Below are 21,558 nucleotides of genomic sequence, written 5' to 3' on the forward strand. Positions count from 1 at the left end.
CTTTAAACTTTATAAAATAGGCAGACTGGGAACTCAGTAGAATGTGTAATACTTTAACAAGCTGGAGAGTTAAAAACATCACTAAGACACAAAACTCAATTATTTTAGTAGTAAATAATAATAGTGTAAAGGTAAATCTAAGCATCAACTCTCGGTGCCTTGTGGTTGCGGGATATAGTTTGTTTTACACTTAATTGACTGTTCAACTCCACATGTACCTGCTGTTGGGAAACACCAGTCAGAGGTTAGCAGCTTGCTCATGGCTTAGTCAGTAGGGTGGGTGCCCGTTACTGGTATACCTTTTACTGACTGATTGAAGAATGATATTCATGGAGACTGGTGCCAGTTGCTAATGAGACAAATATTGACGTTACACCCTGTGAACTCAGGAAGTAGAAGGGTATGTGCAGTGGGAATGGAAAGCTGGGGGGCTGAAAATCTTCAGCTTCCCTAACAGGTCAAGAGTCAAGTTATTTGGAGGACTAAAGGGGACTTGGCAGCAAATAGACAATTCAGAAGACAGAAAACACTGTAAAACCGCTGAAACTAATCCATGGCAATTACAAATGAAAATGTACAGAGTCATACACTTTGCTATTATTGTGTATCAATGGCCTTACAAGGTCTAAATATACAAACAACAGGTAGAATTGTTAAAGAAAGATCACCATGGTTTGATGTAACATGGCACCTGGTTAATCAACAAGAATGATTCTAATTGATGTGGCTCTCATTGAAAGATGCCGCAGAGATGGAATCAAATGTTTCTTTAAGATTTTTTCTTTTGATTTCAGGATTACATTAAGTTTTTATGAGAATCCAACAGATCTGATGAGCATTCTTCCCACAAATGACCAGATTTATTGAATTAAATTTCACAAGGTGCTATGGTGATAAACTCACCACTTCTGGGTTGCAAGCCCAGAACCACTACAACTACACAAGTGCGCCTAAATATACTTCATTCTTAAAAATCAACTTACCAACTTTATGTATCCTTCAGTATCAAGCATCAGATTCTCTGGTTTCAGGTCCCTGTAGATGACTCCAATATGATGCAGGTAATCAAATGCTTCAGTCACACAAGAAATACAAAACTTTGCTGTGAACTCATCAAAGCAACCTCTGCCACAAGAAGAATGTATTGAGGCACAAGGTCAGTGAGATATGTAGTATAAGATAGACTTCTACCAACAAAATTCAACCAGGCTTGCTTTAAAAAGACAAGTACAATGTATGTACACTGATATTAGGTCAGCTCACCTATCCCTAAGGATGCTCCAGATCTCTCCACCAAGGCAAGCCTCCAGCAGCATGTAAACATACTTGTTGTCTTTAAAACTGCGAAATAGTCTACAACATCAGGAAGGGAGAAACCAGATGAGACACAGCCTATGAAGCTCGTTCAAAACCTTTACAGAAATATACTATGCGAGTGTATTAGCATTAATGCACTGGTTTAGTACATTTGTGATCAGCAAGTTAATCTGAGTTAATTGTAAACAGTTGCAATCATATTGCTAAATTAGCATTTGAATATTGCTGAAAAGAGAGACATGTTGTCCAAGCTTCTCATCTCATTCATCAGGACAAACACAAGAATGCCAAATTCTTTGACAAAGAATGACAAAGTAGTTGTTGGAGAGGATTCTTAGAGATAGGATGTATGCGCATTTAGAAAGGAATAACCTCATTAACGATAGTCAGCATGGTTTTGTGAGAGGGAGGTCATGCCTCACTAACCTGGTGGAGTTTTTTGAAGAAGTGACCAGAATGATTGACGAGGGAAGGGCCGTGGATGTCGTCTATATGGACTTTAGTAAAGCGTTTGACAAAGTCCCTCATGGTAGGCTGGTGAAAAAGGTTGGATCTCATGGGATAAAGGGGGAGGTGGCTAGATGGGTGGAGAACTGGCTTGGTCATAGAAGACAGAGGGTGGTAGTGGAAGGGTCTTTTTCCGGCTGGAGGCCTGTGACTCCGCAGGGCTCTGTATTGGGACCTCTGCTGTTTGTGATTTATATAAACGATCTGGAAGAAGGTGTAACTGGGGTGATCAGTAAGTTTGCGGATGACACAAAATTGGCAGGACTTGCAGATAGTGAGGAGCATGGTCAGAAGCTACAGAAGGATATAGATAAGCTGGAAATTTGGGCAAAGAAATGGCAGATGGAGTTCAATCCTGATGAATGCGAAGTGATGCATTTTGGTAGAAATAATGTAGGGAGGAGCTATACGATAAATGGCAGAACCATAAAGGGTGTAGATACGCAGAGGGACCTGGGTGTGCAAGTCCACAGATCCTTGAAGGTGACGTCACAGGTGGAACATAGAACATAGAACAGTACAGCACAGAACAGGCCCTTCGGCCCACGATGTTGTGCCGAGCTTTATCTGAAACCAAGATCAAGCTATCCCACTCCCTATCATCCTGGTGTGCTCCATGTGCCTATCCAATAACCGCTTAAATGTTCCTAAAGTGTCTGACTCCACTATCACTGCAGGCAGTCCATTCCACACCCCAACCACTCTCTGCGTAAAGAACCTACCTCTGATATCTTTCCTGTATCTCCCACCACGAACCCTATAGTTATGCCCCCTTGTAATAGCTCCATCCACCCGAGGAAATAGTCTTTGAACGTTCACACTATCTATCCCCTTCATCATTTTATAAACCTCTATTAAGTCTCCCCTCAGCCTCCTCCGCTCCAGAGAGAACTGCCCTAGCTCCCGCAACCTTTCCTCATAAGACCGACCCTCCAAACCAGGCAGCATCCTGGTAAATCTCCTCTGCACTCTTTCCAGCGCTTCCACATCCTTCCTATAGTGAGGTGATCAGAACTGCACACAATACTCCAAATGTGGTCTCACCAAGGTCCTGTACAGTTGCAGCATAACCCCACGGCTCTTAAGCTCCAACTCCCTGTTAATAAAAGCTAACACACTATAGGCCTTCTTCACAGCTCTATCCACTTGAGTGGCAACCTTTAGAGAACCCCAAGATCTCTCTGTTCCTCCACAGTCTTCAGAACCGTACCTTTGACCCTGTAATCCACATTTAAATTAGTCCTACCAAAATGAATCACCTCACATTTATCAGGGTTAAACTCCATTTGCCATTTTTCAGCCCAGCTTTGCATCCTATCTATGTCTCTTTGCAGCCTACAACAGCCCTCCACCTCATCCACTACTCCACCAATCTTGGTGTCATCAGCAAATTTACTGATCCACCCTTCAGCCCCCTCCTCTAAGTCATTAATAAAAATCACAAAGAGCAGAGGACCAAGCACTGATCCCTGCGGCACTCCGCTAGCAACCTGCCTCCAATCCGAAAATTTTCCATCGACCACCACCCTCTGTCTTCGATCAGACAGCCAGTTACCTATCCAATCGGCCAACTTTCCCTCTATCCCACACCTCCTCACTTTCATCATAAGCCGACCATGGGGGACCTTATCAAACGCCTTACTAAAATCCATGTATATGACATCAACTGCCCTACCTTCATCAACACACTTAGTTACCTCCTCAAAAAATTGAGGAGGTAGTGGTGAAGTGGTGAAGAAGGCATATGGCATGCTTGCCTTTATAGGATGGGGCATAGAGTATAAAAGTTGGGGTCTGATGTTGCAGATGAACGTTGGTTCGGCCGCATTTGGAATACTGCGTCCAGTTCTGGTCGCCACACTACCAGAAGGACGTGGAGGCTTTGGAGAGAGTACAGAGGAGGTTTACCAGGATGTTGCCTGGTATGGAGGGGCTTAGTTATGAGGAGAGATTGGGTAAACTGGGGTTGTTCTCCCTGGAAAGACGGAGGATGAGGGGAGACTTAATAGAGGTGTATGAAATTATGAAAGGCATAGATAGGGTGAACGGTGGGAAGCTTTTCCCCAGGTCGGTGGTGATGTTCACGAGGGGTCATGGGTTCAAGGTGAAGGGGGGGAGGTTTAACACAGATATCAGAAGGACATATACATATGTCATATGCACATACACGGAGGGTGGTGGGGGCCTGGAATGCGCTGCCAGGCAAGGTGGTGGAGGCGGGACACACTGGGAACGTTTAAGACTTATCTAGATAGCCATATGAACGGAGTGGGAATGGAGGGATACAAAAGAATGGTCTAGTTTGGACCAGGGAGCGGCACGGGCTTGGAGGGCCGAAGGGCCTGTTCCTGTGCTGTATTGTTCTTTGTTCTTCTTTGTTCAAATGATCACAACCATTTATACAATAAGAGTAAAGGTAGTGATTGGTTGCAGTCCCAAATTAGCATTGGGAATATTATAAAGACAAAGCTACTGATCATTTCATACTGGAGGTATTAGTTTGACAGATGTTAAACACATATCCAGAGCATTAATCAAAACATTGGTGACATTTTTTAATGTTAGTGAAGAACTAGATGTTGCTTTTAACTAATGTTGAACATGTAAATGCAGTACAAAAATCCAGAGTGCTCACTGAAGTACACCTAAAAAACTAAAAGATAAAATATTATCAACAAAAAATTCATAAAGAGTAAGCATTATAAAGGCAGCATTCAAAGTTATAAAATTCATTGCACTCCTAAGTATTGTGATTGTTACATTATATTTTCTTACTTATCTGTCTGGACTGATTCATTTGTGTAAATGAATTCTGTATCCAAATGTTGCCCAGATTGTGTTTGCAATGGAATTTTTTTAACTGTTTAGATACTATTAAAGAAAACATCAATTTTTCTTCCCATTGTCTCCCTTTGCTATTCTCCCAGATGTGATACAAAGAGAACACAGCACTAGGATAGGCTGCTTCTAAGCCACTATCAGATCTGCTTTCAGCTTTTCTGTTGGAAACTAAGTGAGAGCAGGCTGACTGCTTTCCCTATCATAGTGCAAACAATGTAGGAAATTCAGTCATTAAACTTGATCTCTGTCCTTTTTGGTGCTGTGCGTTGGTGCTTCAAAACATGATTCCACAGTGCTATACATACCCTGTATATTCAGTGGAGCTAGAAATTGTAGGTACATACAAATTAGGAGCTGGAGTAGGCCATTTGGCCCCTCATTCCTGTTCTGCCATTCAATAACATCGTGACTTATCTGATTATGGCCTCAACTCTATCCTCTAGGAGTATTGGTGCTGCCAGCCAGAAAATCTGGCTCAATTGACATTTTTGGGGGGCTGTATTTTCCTCCACTTATTGTCAAGTGGTATTACAGCTTAGGAAAGTGGCATATGGAGTGGGGTACCCAATGTCAGATCCTCTTGAGAATGCTGCAAAAATGTCCCCAGCCTCTTCCAGCACCTGTGGCTGTCAGAGTGAACCTCCCCTTTAAGTAGTGCAGGTTACCTTTAGTGGTGCTAGCCTTATATGAACTTTGGACTCTGCTGAGCTGCGTAGCCACTGGGGTGCACACGGGGATCATTATAATTTGCAGGTAGTGCAAAGTTTCTGCATTGCAACAAATGGGCAAGGATCAATCATGCATAATCCCCATGCCTGTTTTTGGGCCTTATCGAATTTTAACCCTACAGCCTCGTGAAATTACTTCCACAATGCGACCATAATTGCATTGCCTGCTGCTGTTTTTCAGTGCTCCTGTACAGAACAATAAATGCATGCCTTATTTTACTTCTGAAAGTAGAATCCAGAAAAGAAATAGTAAATTTATGCACAAGTGAAAACACATTAATCCCATTTTCTGTTAAAAAACATAAATTGTTTTCTCTCGACATTCCCGCTGAGATATAGGAGTGATTGTGCTGACATTATTTTTTAAATTACTTGGCAAAACTAAAGGATTATTTCCATTCAAAATATAAGGCTTCCGATATCATCTGTCAATCAAATTAATAAGGCCATGAGATGGAGAGAAACTATTGCGCTGAGATGCCAGTATATTATTCAATAGCGAACCCAGCACAGAAGGGCTGGACTCAACATCTGGCACTGACAGATTTATACATGAACCAGGCAGTGGTTGGAGATTTTCAAACAGTATGTTGACAAAAAGTAAAGTAGCCTAAGAAAGGCAAGTTAATTTTTTTCACATAACTCACTGTCAGCTTTTAAACAGAACTGTTATTAGTCTTTCTGGACTATTCCTTTAACCGTTCTTCAGAAAAACACCTACCTCACAATAAATGGAGAGCAAGCCTCTTCTAGAATCTTCTTCTCCGAATGTATGTGCTCCTGTTGTCTTGTGTCCACAATGTGCTTTTTCTTTATGCACTTCACAGCAAAGGTTACATTTTCATTTTTCATTTTGACCTATAGAGAAAGATTGCTAATTGCTTAATGTTACATCTTTTGAGGATTTGCTTTACCTGGCAAAGGCATGCTCATGAAAGCACAAATTTTCATCTTGACTGCAGGAGCAGGGAACGATAATTGAGCAGTTCCTATAACAGGCGGGAGATGCGTCTGCCAGGCGATTGCTTCTGCAGTGAAGATTCAAATTAACATTGAGCTGTACTTTTTTCCACTAATTATTTTAAATCTCATGATTTTAAACAGCATTAACAAAAGCTCAAGCACAAATTGCCTTCAATGTGAGCTATAAAGAATGAAAGAGTAATGCAAAGAAGTTGCATAAAGAAGGATATGGATCAGGACAATGAAAGTTTTGAGCATTCAAAACTGAAGTTTACAGGACTGTCAGACATTTACAAATTCCATTTTACTGTACACACCTTCTCAAGTGTCCAAAAGCAGCCTGTGCATTTTACCTTTTTGGGCTTTGACTTGAACTGCCACATAATTTGTGCATTTCTCCTTCAACCCCTCCAAAGTTCAACCAAGCAAGCACTCGGTGAGATGAAGTCACATACAAATTATTCAGCTAATTTTAGAGCAAGGTGAACGTCGGGAACAATCATTAATGCTGGACTCACTTAATACATTCCATATTATATAGAAGAGTGAGGGGTGACTTGATTGAAGTACATAAGACCCTGAACGGTATTAACAAGGTGGACTTTGAAAGGATGTCTCCTTTCCCTGAGTCCAGGACCAGGGGCATGGTTTTAAAATTAGGGATCGCCCTTACTGGATAGAGGTTTGGAGAATTCTTTTCTTTCAGAGGGTTGTTCAACTTTGGGACTCTGTCTCAGAAGGTGGCGGAATTGGAGTCATTGAATATTTTTAAGGCACAAGTAGACAGATTTCTTGTTAGACCAGGGAACCAAAGGTGACCGGGGGTAAACGGAGGATGTGGAACTCAACACACACATAGATCAGCCATGATCTGATTGAATGGAGGGGCCAAATGGCCTACTTCTGCTCCTGTGTTGTATGATTGTATTCGCGTAAGTGAAGTTGACCTCTGTTTTTGGAAGGATTTTTCAAAGCTTCAAAAGGTTGACTTATACACCATGATTTATTGTATCCTTGTGCAATTGTGCAAAATAAAGAAAATACCATCTAAGCTTATATGAGCAGGTCACCTTCCCTGATTTAAACAAAGGGAAGAATTTTACTGGCCGTAAGGAGGTGGGAATGGATGCAGGGGGTGAGGGCAGTAAAATGGCACTAGGCCTGTGTTGGGCCGGCTCTCTTCCCTGCCGACCAATTTTACCAGATGCGGGTGATGGTACAGATGAATGGCAGACGGGTAATTACGGTAGGTGGAACAGCCAAATTTTACCAGTGGCACACTGGATGCATGGAGACTGAAGGTGGGATTTTCCAGTCCCAACACTGACAGGACTGGAAATCCCAACCCAAAGTTAATGGACTTTAGGCTACTCTCCAAATTTCCATCACTTGCAAGCCTGGAAAATCCCGGTCCGAATCTCACCTATTTGAGCAAGGTGAGATCCAAACAATAGCCAAGCTGTGAAGGGAAGGAACTAACAGCCACTCTGTGAAGCTGCTTGCAGCCTGTGTCTTCAGGAAGTGACAGTATTATGTATGGAGGCACAGCAGAAGGTGGCGCTCAAATGAAGTGTTGCTCGTGAAGGTGCTTCCGAGATCCACAGCAGCCACTGGTGGTCGGACAAGGTTTATGAGGGGCTCATTGCTGTGGGTGCTTCATCTGGTTATGAGTCAATGCTTTCAGACATTGACCTCTCCAGTGAGGAAGTGAGTGACACAGAGATGGAAATGAGGACACATGGAAGTGCCTATGCAGCGGCCATGGGACCTCCAGTAGGTTGAGGAAGCCATTGGATATTGATGAAGAAGGCACACTGGGGCAAAAGGGCAGCCTCATAATTGCAGAAGACACTACTCAGGTAGAAAGGGTGTTACTGTCAGAAGCTCATGGAGATGGTCTGAGGGACCAGTGTCTCCAGAGGCTGCATTCCTCCAGTGGGGTGGTGGTGGAACTGGATCAAGAGCTTTGAGAAATGCTTATAGCTCATCATTCTAACCTGTGGTGCATTCGAGGTGTTGTCTGGAGATCTACGTGGCATCTCTCAGTCAGTGACCTACTCCTGCATAAACGACATCAAAGATGCCATATACCATTGGACTGGTCAATATATCAAGTTCAATACCAATCAGGCCAGTCAGACAGAAGAGGGCATTTGGCTTTGGGGCCTTGGCTGGATTGGGGGTGTCAGTGACTATACTCATGTGACTATCAAGACTCCCGCAGATGGCGACCCCACCACCTTCCAATCTCCACCCCAATTAATGATTTATTATTAATAATTCTTTATTAAGTCATGATGCTCATCTGGAAAGATGGAACGGACACGATTGGCCAAATGGTCTCCTTCTGCTTCTGTGATTCTGTAAAGGGAAGGATGTGATGGCCAGTAACAGAGAAAAAGTAATGAGTAGAATTGTTGGTGAATGAAGAATTGGGCTAGAGCTTATTGGTATTGCATTTGTAATAGCTCCTTATGTACAGACCAGACAGAAAAAGCAGTTGTCTAGATCTTAGCCTTCCTCCCACTTCTTCCTCTCGTACCTCCACCTTGGTTTGTTGTCTGATAGACAGTGGCAAGGGTTCTTCTCTCATGGTGAGGTTGTGTGGCAGACCACCACAGACCTTGCAGGCTGCTCAGCCGAATACTCAATGGCTCTTCCAGAGCAGCGGAATCATCGCTTCAACATGTCAGTGGGCTGTTCTTAACAGATTTCTCATGGCCCCATGGCTTTTTGCTGTGTTGCCTATATGTGTGTGGCTTGTGAACCAGAATCATGAATCATGAAGACACATGAATCATGTGTGTGTGGGTTGTGAACCAGAATCGCCATGTTGTCAGTGGGCTTTGTCACCCGGCAGCCACCCTTCTGTTTTCTGTGGTGGCTGAAATACCGCTGGCATTTCAGGGAGACGATGGCCTAGTGGTACTATTGCTAGACTGTTAATTCAGAAACTCAGCTAATGTTCTGGGGACCCGGGTTCGAATCCCGCCATGGTAGAATTTAAATTCAATTTTAAACATCTGGAATTAAGAATCTATTGAAGACCATGAAACCATTGTCGATTGTTGGAAAAACCCATCTGGTTCACCAATGTCCCTTAGGGATGGAAATCTGCCTTCCTTACCTGGTCTGGCCTACATGTGACTCCAGAGCCACAGCAATGTGGTTGATTCTCAACCGCCCTCTGAACAAGGGCAAGTAGGGATGGGCGATGAATGCCGGCCAGCCAGCGATGTCCATGTCCCACAAATGAATAAAAAAGTGGCTGAAATACAGCTGGCACTGCAGACTGAAGATGCCATGACTGTTGCCAGGATACCAGGCATTGACCTGCATGATGTGCTGCCTATGGTCACACTCCAGCTATGCAGTGAGTGAGTGGGACCCCTTCAGTTCAGATGGCAGAGTTGACAAGGCAATGTTTGCTCAGTTGATAAAGCTGGACACCCTGAGAATCCTGCAATATTTGCAATGCCTCATGTTCACCCCCCGGTGACATTTCTTGAGGTTTAAAGTATATTTATTAGTGTCACAAGTACGCTTATATTAACACTGCAATGAACTTACTGTGAAAATCCCCTCGGTGCCACACTCCGGCTCCTGTTCGGGTACACTGAGGGAGAATATAGCATGGCCAATGCACCTCACCAGCAAGTCTATCAGACTGTGGGAGGAAACCGCAGCACCCAGAGGAAACCCATGCAGACACAGGGAGAATGTACAGACTCTGCACAGGCAGTGATCCTAGCCGGGAATCGAACCTGGCACTGTGAGGCAGCAGTGCTAACCACTATGCCACCGTGCTGCCCAATAGAAATCGAGGGATCTTGAAGGGCCTCACTTTGGTTGAAATTGGGATTCAGTGAAGATATTGTGGGTAGTTGGAATTGCGATAGCATCTTGAGATGGATCGAAAGCTGGTTAGCAGATAGGAAGCAAAGAGTTGGCATAAATGGGTATTTTTCTGATCGGCAGTCAGTGACTAGTAGGGTACTGCAGGGACCTGTGCTAGGACCCCAATTGTTCGCATTATATATTAATGATTTGGAAGAGGGAACTAAATGTGTTATCGCCAAATCTGCAGATGATACAAAGTTGGGTGGGAGGGTGAGCTGTGGCGAGGATGCAGAGATGCTTCAGTGTGATTTGGACAGGCTGAATGAGTGTGCATATGCATGGCAGGTGCAGTATAATGTGAATAAATGTGAGGTTATCCACTTCAGTTGCAAAAAAGGAAGGCATATTATTCCTTGAATGGATGTAAATTGAGAGAGGTGGATACTCTGCGAGACATTGGCATCCTCAGCGCCAGTCGCTGAAAGTAAGCGCATAGGTACAGTAGGCGGTAAAGAAGGCAAATGGTATGTTGGGCTTCATAGCAAGAGGATTTGAGTATAGGAATAGGGATGTTTTACTGCAATTGTAAAGGGCATTGGTGAAGCCACATCTGGAATATTGTGTACAGTTTTGGTGTCCTTACCTGAGGAAGGATGTCCTTGCTATAGAGAGAGTGCAATGAAGGTTTGCCAGGCTGATTCCTGGGATGGCAGGTCTGTCATATGAGGAGAGGCTAAGTCAGTTAGGATTATCTTCACTGAAGTTTAGAAGAGTGAGAGGGGACCTCATAAAAACTTATAAAATTCTGACAGAGTTAGATTCGGAAAGAGTGTTCCTGATGTTGCGGGAGTCCAGAACTAGGGGTCATAGCTTGAGGATAAAGGGTAAACCTTTTAGAACTGAGTTGAGGAGAAATATCTTCACCTGGAGAATGGTGAATATGTGGAATTCACTACCACAGAAAATAGTTGAGGCCAAAACATTGTGTGATATCAAGAAGGAATTAGATATATTCCTTGGGGCTAAAGGGATCAAGGGATCAGGGGAGGCAGGATCAGGATGTTGATTTTGATGATCAGCCCTGATCAAAGTGAAGCAACTACATGATTGTTATGAAAAATCAGAGCAGTGTTAGATATAACTGAGGTGAATATCTGTTGGAACAGTACTGAGCGGAATTCCCGATATCAAGAGATTGATCCAATAGTAAGCAAGGCTCAAATAAAGCAGTGTCACTGAAACAGTAATGGCAGTGTATGGGCTGAAACTGGCCTTTGGCTATGGTACAAAATGAACAATAATAAATCGGCAGCCTGTTTTACGGCTTTCCTGAATTGAATATATAGAAAAGATAAATGGCAGAGTGTAAAGTCAGCTGCCAATTCACTATCACTAACTTCCTCCCATACATTGGGCGGCACGGTAGCACAGTGGTTAGCACTGCTGCTTCACAGCTCCAGGGTCCCGTGTTCGATGCTCGGGTCACTGTCTGTGTGGAGTTTGCACATTCTCCTCGTGTTTGCGTGGGTTTCCTCCGGGTGCTCCGGTTTCCTCCCACAGTCCAAAGATGTGCGGGTTAGGTTGATTGGCCAGGTTAAAAATTGCCCCGCAGAGTCCTGAGATGCGTAGGTTAGAGGGATTAGCGGGTAAAATATGTGGGGGTAGGGCCTGGGTGGGATTGTGGTCGGTGCAGACTCGATGGGCCGAATGGCCTCCTTCTGCACTGTAGGGTTTCTATGATTTCTATGATTTCTGAACATTAAAAAAGTGCAGTGTCATATTTGCTATCGGAGGAAATCTCCTTACCAGCTCAACTCTTCCGAACCCACCTACTCCCAAGGTGGTGATGATCTCAAGGTTTCTGAATGGGGATGTTGGAGAAAATGTGGCAACCTTCTCCTTCAACTGAATCATCTCCAAAGAGATTTCTCCTCCGTGTACCGATATGGATATTCTACACAGAATCAGATATTTAACAGAACATAAATCATAAGAACCTAGAGCAAAATCCAACATTTGTTTTAATTCTTTTATGGTTAAAGAACAAGCAAAGAATGGATCAGAAGGAGCGGGGATTAAAATTATGATTGCTGAACAAACAGATACAAGTTTAAGTCGGGTATTTAACTTCACACATGGTTAGAATACTATTGGGTATGTGGTATAAACATAAAGAAAAAGATTGCTCGGACAAGGGCAGGATTGGAAACTAAAACTTCCCAATTCCAAAATATTCAGTGAGCATTATGTGAGAGAAAACAGGGGTAACAGCATTAATAAAAATTCTATTCAGGCACTTGACGAGAACAGAAGTTTAGCAGTGAATTTGCTGAATATATTTGGATAGAGTTGAAGAAGGGAAGGGAAAGTTCCCTCTATTCAGTCTACTTATAGACCACTGAATGTTGAAAAGAAAGTAGATTAAGAGGGATACAGGTAAATGAGTGAAAACTGAAATAATAGCGAAAACTGAAATCTACAGCGATAGATTATAGAGGGAGTTGGTTGCTTACTGATAGGGCCCGATTTTGCCATTGCGTCGTGCCCGAAAACGGGTGCGTAAATGTGGTAAAGTCGGGTGAGAGGCCATTAACGTGATTCGCACCCACGTCCGCGCAGATTGCCACTTTACCGAAACCCGGGAATGGCGGCGATTCAATTCCCGCCCAAAACGGGCGCGACGGTGATTTAAATGCATTTGCATGCACTTAAATTGAATTAATGAACTGCCCACCCAACTTTATCAGCATTTCCCCCTTTACCACCGCGTTTGCCAATCCAGAACCGCGCCGTAATGGACCTGCTAAATAAAAGTCTAAAACGGGCGCTCCAGCTGCTGAAGAGCGCGTTCCGAGCTTCCAACTGCTCTCTGACTCAGATCAGTGGTGGGGGGGCGGAGGGAGGGGGGTTGGAGGGAAGTGGGCCTGATCATTCTCTGGTTGGGGAGGTGTGGAGGGGAGTGAGGCCAAATCGTTGCCTGGTGGGCGGGGGGGAGGAGAAGGCGGGTCAGATGTATCTCTGGGGGGCGGGGGGGGGGGGGGGAGGGCTGATCGTTGTCTGGCGGGGAGGATGGAGGAGGCGGGTCAGATTTTCCTCTGGGGGGGAGGCGGGGGGGGGGGGGGGGCGGGGTGAGCGAGGCCAGACCATTCTCTGGAGGGGGCTGAATGAGGCCAGATTATTGTCTGGGGCGTGGGGGTGGGAGGAGGGAGACGAGTAAGATGATCTCAGGCGGGGGGGGGGGGGCGATGGATCTCTGGTGGGGGGGGCAGACGGATCTCTGGTGGGGGGGGCAGATATATTTCTGGTGGGGGTGCGGGGGGGCTGGGGGTCCACTACCACTCTGCGGGCGATGGGTGATGGGGGAGGGGGACAGGGCTGGCGATTGGTCTGGGTAGTGGGGGGGTGGATAAGGGGGACAGTGATGTGTGTGGGTAGTGGGGGGGGTGGATAAGGGGGACAGTGATGTGTGTGTGCACTATCACTCCCGCTTTTCACTCCCGGGCCGCTTTTTCCGCTTTCTGTGGCCCGGGAGCGATCTGACACCGGCGCGCGTTTTCAAATTATTTTCTAACTGCACATGCGCAGTTCAGAGCTCCGATCATTTTGGCTACGCTAAGCCCCGCCCACATCGCAAATGAGACTGGAGACTTTTTTTCAGGCTAAGTGCGTATGGGGGCGCCTGAAAGCGGATTTCTAAGTTGGATCTGCATTACGCCCAGATTCAGCACTTAGAATGAAAATGGTAAAATCGGGCCCATAATGTGAACAGGCTGGCAATCCAGAAACCCAGGTACATGCTCTGAGGACACGGGTTCAAATCCCACCCTGGCAGCTGGTGGAATCTGAATTCAATTAATTAAAGCTGGAATTGATAGCTCGTCTCAGCAATGGTAAGCATGGAACTATCATTTATTGTCCTGAAGGTTCATCCAGTTCACCACTGCCTTTTAAAGGGAAAGAGACCTGCCATCCATATCTGGTCTGGCACTTATGTGGCAACAGTGTGGCTGACACTTAACTGCCCTCTGAAATGTTCAGTTTAAGCCCAGAACCCCATGAAAGAAACAAGAACTTTAATTATCCAAAGACATATTGGAAAGTGGTAAATAAGGGAAGCGATCTCCAGAGAACTGGAACAGTGCCGATATAACATCTGTATTCAATTAGGAAGAAAGGGATAAACCAGATAACTGGGGATCAAGAACCCTATAATCAATAGAATAAGTCTCTAAAGACCATTCTATGGGATTTAATTAATAGTCATTTTGCAAGACGTGAGATTGAACTTCTGCAAGAGCATAATAAAAGTAAAACATCTGGCCAGAATATTTTTCTGATTTTTTTATTAATCCATGTCAATAAAAAGAGAAATTGGGCATAGTTATAATGGACAGTCCAATCAATATGGTGTGATTAATACCTGCTTTGTTTCCTAAGATGATGTATATGTACGAGAACAGCATAAAACATTCATTTTGGGTCAATATTCTTGAGAGCAGCTCTGTGTCAGGAAATGGGGATGTTCTCTACACAACCTCTTTTGCACTGGGTTCTCAATATAAAAACACACCAAGGAGCTATTTCACCAGGAGTTTGAGATACTTAGTAAACTGCAGAAAGTTACAAAATCATTTTATCGTTTTTATGGCAATGCTAAACTACTACAGAGGCATCCTAACTGGTTATGGAAAAGGATAGCATCCCATAATTACAATATATCACTAGCTTTAAAGTTGTCGGGTGAAACACTTGGAAAATAAGGAACAAGATGCAAAGATTTTGGACAACAAGATTACGGCAACAGATTAGTTTTGATCTTCTTCACTGAATAGAATTTATGTGCAACACAACAAATGTGTATGTTGTAAATGGCAAAGGTAAATGTAGAATAGATGTATATTAAAATTAGATGCTTCAAGTGATCAATAGATAACAAGCACAACCCTTATGACATACACACAAGCTTTGCAAAAATCAACAGAAAGAAAAGACTATGTATTGGAAATGTACATACTGTGACTGATTTCATTGTCAGGTCCAGAGAGATTTACGTCAATGCTTAAATGACCTGAGGACTCAGCCACAGAGATGGCAGATGTTCAAAAATGCCACTATGTCAGTTAATAGTCCTTTACTCTTCAGGCAATCAAAGATTAAACAATGTAATCACCTGTAAAATATTACCTTGCATAAAAATAATGCACTATATTATGTTTAACAAAGGATTATGCAAAGAAGCTGCACCTTAGTGTCAGTGGGTACGTGCGTCTGTCACTGTACTCAATGTACAGATCAGGTTTGATCTTTGATCTATCTTGAGTTAGCTAATCTCAGCCAAGAGGAAGGTGGCTCTCCCCAGGCCATAGAGAAGAAAACTTGACAAGCATTGACATTCTGATGCTAAGAAATTCTCTATCATTGCAAGTGTTTTCCAATGACAAACCACATTTATATAGTTGCTTTCATGTTGGGTGAAATGTTCAATCCAACTCCACTTTATGATTACGGGCCACTGGTGGCCACCATTCACCGCCTCCCTCTGTCACCCCCTCACCGCCTCCCTCCATCACGGCCTCCCACCATCGCCCCCTCATCGCCTCCCTCCGTCACTGCCTCCCTCCGTCGCCCCCTCACCGCCCCCCTCCGTCACCACCTCCCTCCGTCGCCCCATCACCACCTCCCTCCGTCACCCATCACCGCCTCCCTCCGTTGCCCCATCATCACCTCCTTCCTTCGACCCATCACCGCCTCCCTCCGTCACCACTTCCCTCCGTCGCCCCCTCACCACCTCCCTCCGTTGCCCATCACCGCCTCCCTCCGTCGCCCCATCACCACCTCCCTCCGTCGCCCATCACCGCCTCCCTCCGTTGCCCCATCATCACCTCCTGCCTTCGACCCACCACCGCCTCCCTCCGTCACCACTTCCCTCCATCACCCCTTCACCACCTCCCTCCATCACCGCCTCCCTCCATTGCCTCCTCACCGCCTCCCTCCGTCACCACCTCCCACCGTCACCCCTCACCGCCTCCCTCTGTTGCCCCATCACTGCCTCCCTCCTTCGCCCCATCACTGCCTCCCTCCTTCGCCCCATCACCACCTCCCTCCTTCGCCCCATCACCACCTCCCTCCTTCGCCCCATCACCACCTCCCTCCTTCGCCCCATCACTGCCTCCCTCCGTCGCCCCATCACCACCTCCCTCCTTCGCCCCATGACTGCCTCCCTCCGTCACCCCATCACCGCCTCCCTCCTTCACCCCATCACTACCTCCCTCCGTCACCCCATCACCGCCTCCCTCCTTCACCCCATCACTACCTCCCTCCGTCACCCCATCATCACCCCCTCCTTCACCCCATCACTACCTCCCTCCGTCACCCCATCATCACCCCCTCCTTCACCCCATCACTACCTCCCTCCGTCACCCCATCACTGCCTCCCTCCTTCGCCCCATCACTACCTCCCTCCGTCACTCCATGAGCGCCTCCCTCTGTTGCTCCATGAGTGCCCCCCTCCGTCACCACATCGCTAATTCTCTCTGTCGTCCCATTGATTCCTCCCTCCGTCGCCCCATGAGCGTCTCCCTCGGTCACCTCATCGCCGTCTCCCTCGGTCACCCCATCGCTGCCTCCCTCGGTCACCCCATCACTGCTTCCTTGCCTCACCTGATTGCTGCCTTTTGCCTTTTCTGCTGACTCCCTCAGGAAATACTAAATATTTAAATATTTAATACTAAATGCTTGCTCAGGAAATACCAAATATTGGTAGAAGTTTTGCAACTTTTCAATTCTAAATACTTTAAAAATATTGAAACAGTGCTCAATGCTGGTATTTTCACATTTACCACTGCACATATTGTTAAGAGTGAAAACAACTTACTTGGCATGTCTTTTCTCGTCATCTCTGGCCAACTCTGCGACATAACCCTGAAGGTAGTTCTGGAGTTCATCAAATGTACCAACCGTTTGATTGAACGTCCTATCACATGGAACAAAATAAATAAAGGCAATAGCATAGAATTGTTTTTTGAAATCATGAGTTATCTCATTGTCCTGAACCTACTCCAGCAGATCAAAAATATTGATCATCTGATGAAAAAGATAGAGGCCAGGATTTTACTGCCCCGCCCACCACAGGAATCGGAGCGGATGAGGGGCGGACGATGAGACGGTCCGTTAACCTCGGGCAGGATTTTATGGCTTCGGGACGAGCGAGGCCATAAAATCCCACCCATTAGCTCTGAAATATTTTTGATGGGTTCTGCTGGAAGAGTTAAGGTTGGGACAACTTCAGGGCACACAAATTTAAAATAATATATAAATATAACATTTGTCACTACAAAATATTACAAAAGTAACACTAGTAATCTATTTTCTAAATAAAGGATTTAAATTCACTTTTTCCAAAGAATATGTTATGACCGACTGTCACAAGCTATGCCCATTTAATTTTGAAACTATGATTTTCAAACTTTCAACTGACTGGAAATTTTGCAATTTGAAATGAGATTTAAAAATGCAAGGCCACCTGCCAAGGTAAAGGTAGAAAAACGGATATAAGTCACCCTCAAGGGAGTGCGAAGAAAGAGATCTTAAAATGCAAAAGGCTGGATATTGAAACAATGGCTGTCACAGGCAGACCCCAAATCCCCTTGCAAATACACAATGGGTGAAGTATTTCAAACCCGGCTGGAGCCACTGCAGAGTGAGACTTGCAAGAAAGACTTCAGCAGAAGAGTCAGGCTGAGAGCTGAGCTCTCTCCTTCTCTCTCTTTTGGAAAAATTGTATAACCTCTTTCGGAAGTCAACTTTACTAGAAATCTATCAGCAAACTGAGATTTTATAATAATTGCAAAATCGTCTACTTCTGACCACATTCACAAACTAGCCAATCTGAATTGGCTAAAACATTGAAAAATCTATACCTCAAGGACAATCAAAGGACACTTAACCATATATTATTTTAACTTTTTTATTGGACTCTAACTTCCCTCATTTCTAATATCCATGTGTGTAACCGCATTAGTATTATTTTTTTCTCTGGCTTACTGGTTAGTATATTTGCCCTTTCTTTAAAAAAGTAAGCTCCTTATGGCTCGCTGCTTAAATAGTTAAATGCATTTTGATTTGGAAAAGACATTTTCTCGTAAAAAATAAACTTAGACCTTTGTTGAGACCAACCGAGAAGCTCCTCACTTGGTCGTACCACACAAACACAAAATCTGCACATACTCAGGAATCAAAGGGAATTGGAACAGATAGGCACACTGAAAACGTTAACCACTTAGGCCAAAATACTATACAAAATGGTTTCACTATTGATATGCCTTGCAGTCTGTCATTCATTTACCATTCAGAAAAAGTCATAGTTCTCCAAAATCAAAGCAAACAGACTTCCATTGCAAAACCTCAAAAAATAGTCAACTGACATAGCTAATTTGAAATATGCCCAGTAGAATGGAGCAATCACTAACTGTCTGGTTCTTTGAGTGAAATTTGCAATGAGATCCTCATGGACCAGTTACCATTGGCCATGCTAAATTCTCCCTCAGTGTACCCGAACAGGCGCTGGAGTGTGGCGACTAGGAGATTTTCACAGTAACTTCATTGCAGTGTTAATGTAAGCCTACTTGTGACACTAATAAATAAACTTTAAAAAATAAATCAATTCTAAGTGTAACGGTTTATTTGTTGCTGCTCACTATTGTGAGATCATACATGACTTTCATCTAAAAGGCTAAAGGGATCAAGGCAAGAAGGGGGATCAGGATATTGAATTCGATGATCAGGCATGATCAAGATGAATGGCAGAACGGGCTTGAAGGGCCGAATGGCCTACTCCTGCTTCTAGTTTCTATCTCTTCAAAATCCACGGTGAGGCTTCTTTTACTGGCAATATGATGCATTGTGAATCATTATTGTAATAATCTTTCCAACTTTCTCTGGGTATATAGCAAGATCCCTTGTTATGCAAGTATCTGATGGGATGCTATAACAACCCAAAATTCTGTTCAGTGAGGGCCTAGGTTTGCTCTTCTGCCTCACCATACCTATCTTTGGGTTGCGATTGTGAAAAGGTGGCTCCAATCATTGTTACACTATGTAAATCATACCTCCAAGTTATTTGTCATTACTTGGAATAATTCCCTTTGTGTGTTCATTTGTGCTGGATTAAATTAGCATGTACTATGCATAGTTTAGTTCCACTTCGCTTAAGAATTAGTTTTTTAATTCATTCTCAAGACATCGGCATCAATGGAAAAGCCAGCATTTATTGCACTTTGGTGAACCTCCTTCGAGAACCGTTGTAGTCTGTGTGTCGAAGGTGCTCCCACTTTCATCTAATGGGGAGCTTACCAACTGAAAAGACCTCTGTTTACCAATAACTGTAACACTTACTCTCTGTCTATCACAAGGCATTCCACATTGTTTTCATCAGCAATTATATTAGCTGACCTGACATCATCGCTGTGAAAGATAAAAGATCAAAAATATTTCAGAATCACATCAAACACTGCTTTGAAATACACCAAGATCTAGCATCCTGGCAATTCAACTCTTGGGCCTTCAAACAGAATAATGTATGCACCAAGCAAAGTGTTCTCATGCACCCACGGACTTTCCTACTCGATCCAGTTTGTTTAATTAGTTTTTGTTCTCTGGGATTAATTAATACCTCAGGCTAGCTCTCCATACAAAGAACAAAGTGATGTATGAATTCATGTGGGTAAATTTACCAATCAGACTCCCAGCAAGGAGCAGCATTTGAAAGAACCTTTAACTGAAGGCAGGGAGACAGCCATTTCCTTGGTTTTCCAACACGTGCTCCCTGATGGAAATGCAGATCCATTGATTTACCCTACAGAGAAGAAACTGATAAGTACATAAGCTTTGACAAAGGGTCATCCGGACTTGAAACATCAGCTCTTTTCTCCCCTTATAGATGCTGCCAGACCTGCTGAGACTTTCCAGCATTTTCCTTTTTGGTTTCAGCTTCCAGCATCCGCAGTAATTTGCTTTCATCATGAATAAGTACATTGATTGGGACTATAATGTTTTGGGGCCTTTCTGCCCTTTTCTTCCCTGGTGCTTGTAGAGTGGTGGTATTTAGGCTACAATTGTCCCAGAAGTAGGACATCTCAGTCATGGAAAATGCCCAATTTGAATCACAGGCCAGTTTGGGCAGGGGATTTAGAAACTCAGCCACTGCTCCAGAAACAAGGCCAAGGGTATCTTAATTCCCAGATGCTATTTAAATTCTAGTCTGGACAGGAAGTTGGTGGCAAGCGGCGGATAATCACTTGGTCCAGAGGTTGCTTGGTGAAACCAGTGGTGGAATTGGCTGCCAGAGCTGTCTCTCAATTGAGAAGAGGGGAATTGATTCCACATGGAGGAGGATAAAGCTTTCCCTGTGGATCCCAGAAGAGCACTCATAGGGTAACACAGTGGTTAGCATTGTTGCCTCACAGCTCCAGGGACCTGGGTTCAATTCCTGGCATGGGTCACTGTCTATGTGGAGTTTGCACGTTCTCCCTGTGTCTGCGTGGGTTTGCTCTGGGTGCTCTGGTTTACTCCCACACTCCAAAGATGTGCAGGTTAGGTGCATTGGCCATGCTAAATTGCCCCTTAGTATCCTGGGATGTGTAGGTTAGAGGGATTAACGGGATAAATATACAGGATTACGGGGATAGGGCCTAGGTGGGTTTGTTGTCGGTGCAGACTTGATGGGCTGAATGGCCTCCTTCTGCATTGTAGGGTTTCTATGATTTCTATGAGATCCCACAAGGAAAATACAAAAGGGTTGCCCGATAGCAAATGAATGCCATGGTCCTTGGGTAAGTCTCCTTACTGCTTATTCAGTTAAACAAGTTAAAATCCCAACTGGTTAGCTTCTGGCAATCCAAGAACAGGTGGCTAGTACAGAAACCTGGGCTATTTCAACTGTCCACCTGTCTGGTTTCACCTGGACTGATAGAGTTAAAATTTCTCCACAATGGTGAGGCTTTCAGAAAGCATTTCAACAATGTCAGAAGTACTGCTTGTACAGATGCTACTTATGGACCTGCCTAACTGTGCAGCATTTTTTCTTGCTGCCTCAAGTGCTCATACACATAAAGAAGTTGTTGCCAAAATGATTCCAATATCCAATATTCTAACAGCTATTTCAAAACAATTTTTGTTGAACATAATGGGATCGAGTTTCAACTTGTCACCAAGGACTTGTGTCACAAATAAACCATCCAGTTTAGAATAAATAAAAACAGAAAATGCTGGATAAACTCAGCAGGTCTGGCAGAATCTGTGAAGATGTTTTGAGTCCCTTTGACTCTTTTTTGTACTATACACCCCATTTAGAAATCATTTGTCC

The 21,558-nt window shown here is 44.2% G+C and overlaps 1 protein-coding gene across 1 annotated transcript in view; it reads right to left on the reverse strand.

The window, feature by feature from the left end:
- The window catches only part of prkg2 (protein kinase cGMP-dependent 2), a 73,657-nt gene that overhangs the window by 13,190 nt on the left and 38,909 nt on the right, over positions 1–21,558 (reverse strand). The window contains exons 8-13 of the mRNA XM_078215267.1: positions 19,590–19,658; positions 17,071–17,169; positions 12,003–12,150; positions 6,115–6,251; positions 1,264–1,353; positions 984–1,125 (exon numbers count right to left, since the gene is read on the reverse strand). Coding sequence (XP_078071393.1) covers positions 984–1,125; positions 1,264–1,353; positions 6,115–6,251; positions 12,003–12,150; positions 17,071–17,169; positions 19,590–19,658 — 685 coding nt within the window. The remainder of the gene's footprint in view (positions 1–983; positions 1,126–1,263; positions 1,354–6,114; positions 6,252–12,002; positions 12,151–17,070; positions 17,170–19,589; positions 19,659–21,558) is intronic.

The sequence above is a fragment of the Mustelus asterias genome, chromosome 1 (genome assembly GCF_964213995.1).
Source record: "Mustelus asterias chromosome 1, sMusAst1.hap1.1, whole genome shotgun sequence".
NCBI classification, from domain to species: Eukaryota; Metazoa; Chordata; class Chondrichthyes; order Carcharhiniformes; family Triakidae; genus Mustelus; species Mustelus asterias.